This window comes from Seriola lalandi, unplaced genomic scaffold (genome assembly GCF_002814215.2).
Source record: "Seriola lalandi dorsalis isolate HSWRI2012SDOR001 ecotype SW California unplaced genomic scaffold, Sedor1 jcf7180002052798, whole genome shotgun sequence".
NCBI lineage: Eukaryota > Metazoa > Chordata > Actinopteri > Carangiformes > Carangidae > Seriola > Seriola lalandi.
This window is the reverse complement of record NW_019523351.1, coordinates 20,563-22,038: the sequence shown is the minus strand read 5'-3', so window position 1 is coordinate 22,038 and position 1,476 is coordinate 20,563. Positions and strand designations below refer to the sequence as shown.

The 1,476-nt window shown below is 43.3% G+C and overlaps 1 protein-coding gene across 1 annotated transcript in view; it reads right to left on the bottom strand.

The window, feature by feature from the left end:
- Positions 1–467: 467 nt before the first annotated feature.
- Positions 468–1,476, bottom strand: part of LOC111650750 (ankyrin repeat and MYND domain-containing protein 2-like) — a gene marked incomplete at its 3' end in the record, with an annotated part of 4,705 nt that continues 3,696 nt past the window's right edge. Inside the window, exons 3-5 of the mRNA XM_023400658.2 lie at positions 959–1,097; positions 711–809; positions 468–628 (exon numbers count right to left, since the gene is read on the bottom strand). Coding sequence (XP_023256426.1) covers positions 468–628; positions 711–809; positions 959–1,097 — 399 coding nt within the window. The remainder of the gene's footprint in view (positions 629–710; positions 810–958; positions 1,098–1,476) is intronic.

The following is a 1,476-nucleotide window of genomic DNA, read 5'->3' as shown; positions in this document are numbered from 1 at the left end:
CCCAGTCTTAAAATTCATAAGCTATATTGCCAATTCCATTATAGCGTCCCATTTAAACAGAAAATACATAGGTAGAGTAGAAGAATATACTGGATTAAGGCAGATATGTTATTTTTGATATACCGCCTGCAGTAGACTGCCTGTGCACATACACGGTCCAGACCTGAACCAGGATTATACCCAGACTGATTGAAACAAACTCTCCAAGTCTAGAGACAATGAGCTAAGTTGTCAACACTGCAGCTGTAAACATCCCCTCATAGAACCTGTTTGATCCAGAAACTCCAAGTCAGTCAATCAGTCAGTCAATCAGTCAGTCAGTCAGTCAGTCAGGGACATTCCTGATTATAGTGCTGGCCCCACTGTTGCGGTCCAGCCAAAAAATAAAACTGAAATATACTTCTGAAATCAGGTGCCAGTGACCATGTGATGAGGTGTGCATGCTTCAGCTCATTAGTGGGCCTCACCTTGACTGGGTTGAGGTTGGTGGTCATGATGATCTTGTGCAGCGGCCCCGCCAGCCTTTGAGGCAGCTTGGGCTCCCTCTCCAGCCCCTGTGGTCTGGTGTAGTACTCCAGCCTTGCCCGTGAGAAGAAGTTATTGATCACTGTTACACAGTCGTGCTGGCCTGGAAGGAGAACGTAGAGGTTGTGATGTGAGCAACCTCACAGTCACTAGATCGCTACCAGTACAGTCTTTGCCTGTCTCACCTACAAACGCTGCCATCTGAGCAGCGGTGCGACCCACAGAGTTCACCAGGTCTGTCTCTGCTCCTGCATCCAGCATCATGGAGGTGATGTCTGTCTTCCCTGTAGGAATCAGTGGTTTGATATTCAGAAGTACAACACTTCATTGTACCAACAATGAATTACTGAAACTTAAATCTTAAACTAGATAAATTTAGATTTAAATCAATAAAAAGCACTTCAAGAAAAGCTTACAACACACACACTTGTACCTGACAGGCTGGCAAACATGAGAGCAGTGTATCCATATTCATGTTGGTTGCAATTCACATCGGCCCCATGCTGCAGCAGCAGACGACACATATCTGCCTTGCCTTTATATGCTGCATGCATCAGTGGAGTCATGCCATACTTAAAGAACAAAGGAGACAGGCAGCATCACATGAGGAGTTAGTTTATATGTGTCCTGAAGAACCGGCCCATCTATGTCTGGTTGATACTGCTCCACCACCTGCACCAACTCCGCCTACTTCCTCACCTAGTATATACTATGTGATTATTATTACTGATGCATTCATCCTATACCAAGGAGCATTTAATTGTTAGCCTGGTAGCTGCTCATGGTGATATTAAATATAGCTACTACACTGATGCTAGTTTAACCCATAACAAAGCATCATATTTTACAAATTGACCCTTTGTTTTATGTAAAATCTTAATCTGCAAAGTAACTGTATCCTTTAAAATAAACAAACTAGAAGTTTAGGTTGGTTAAAGATTATTACACCTC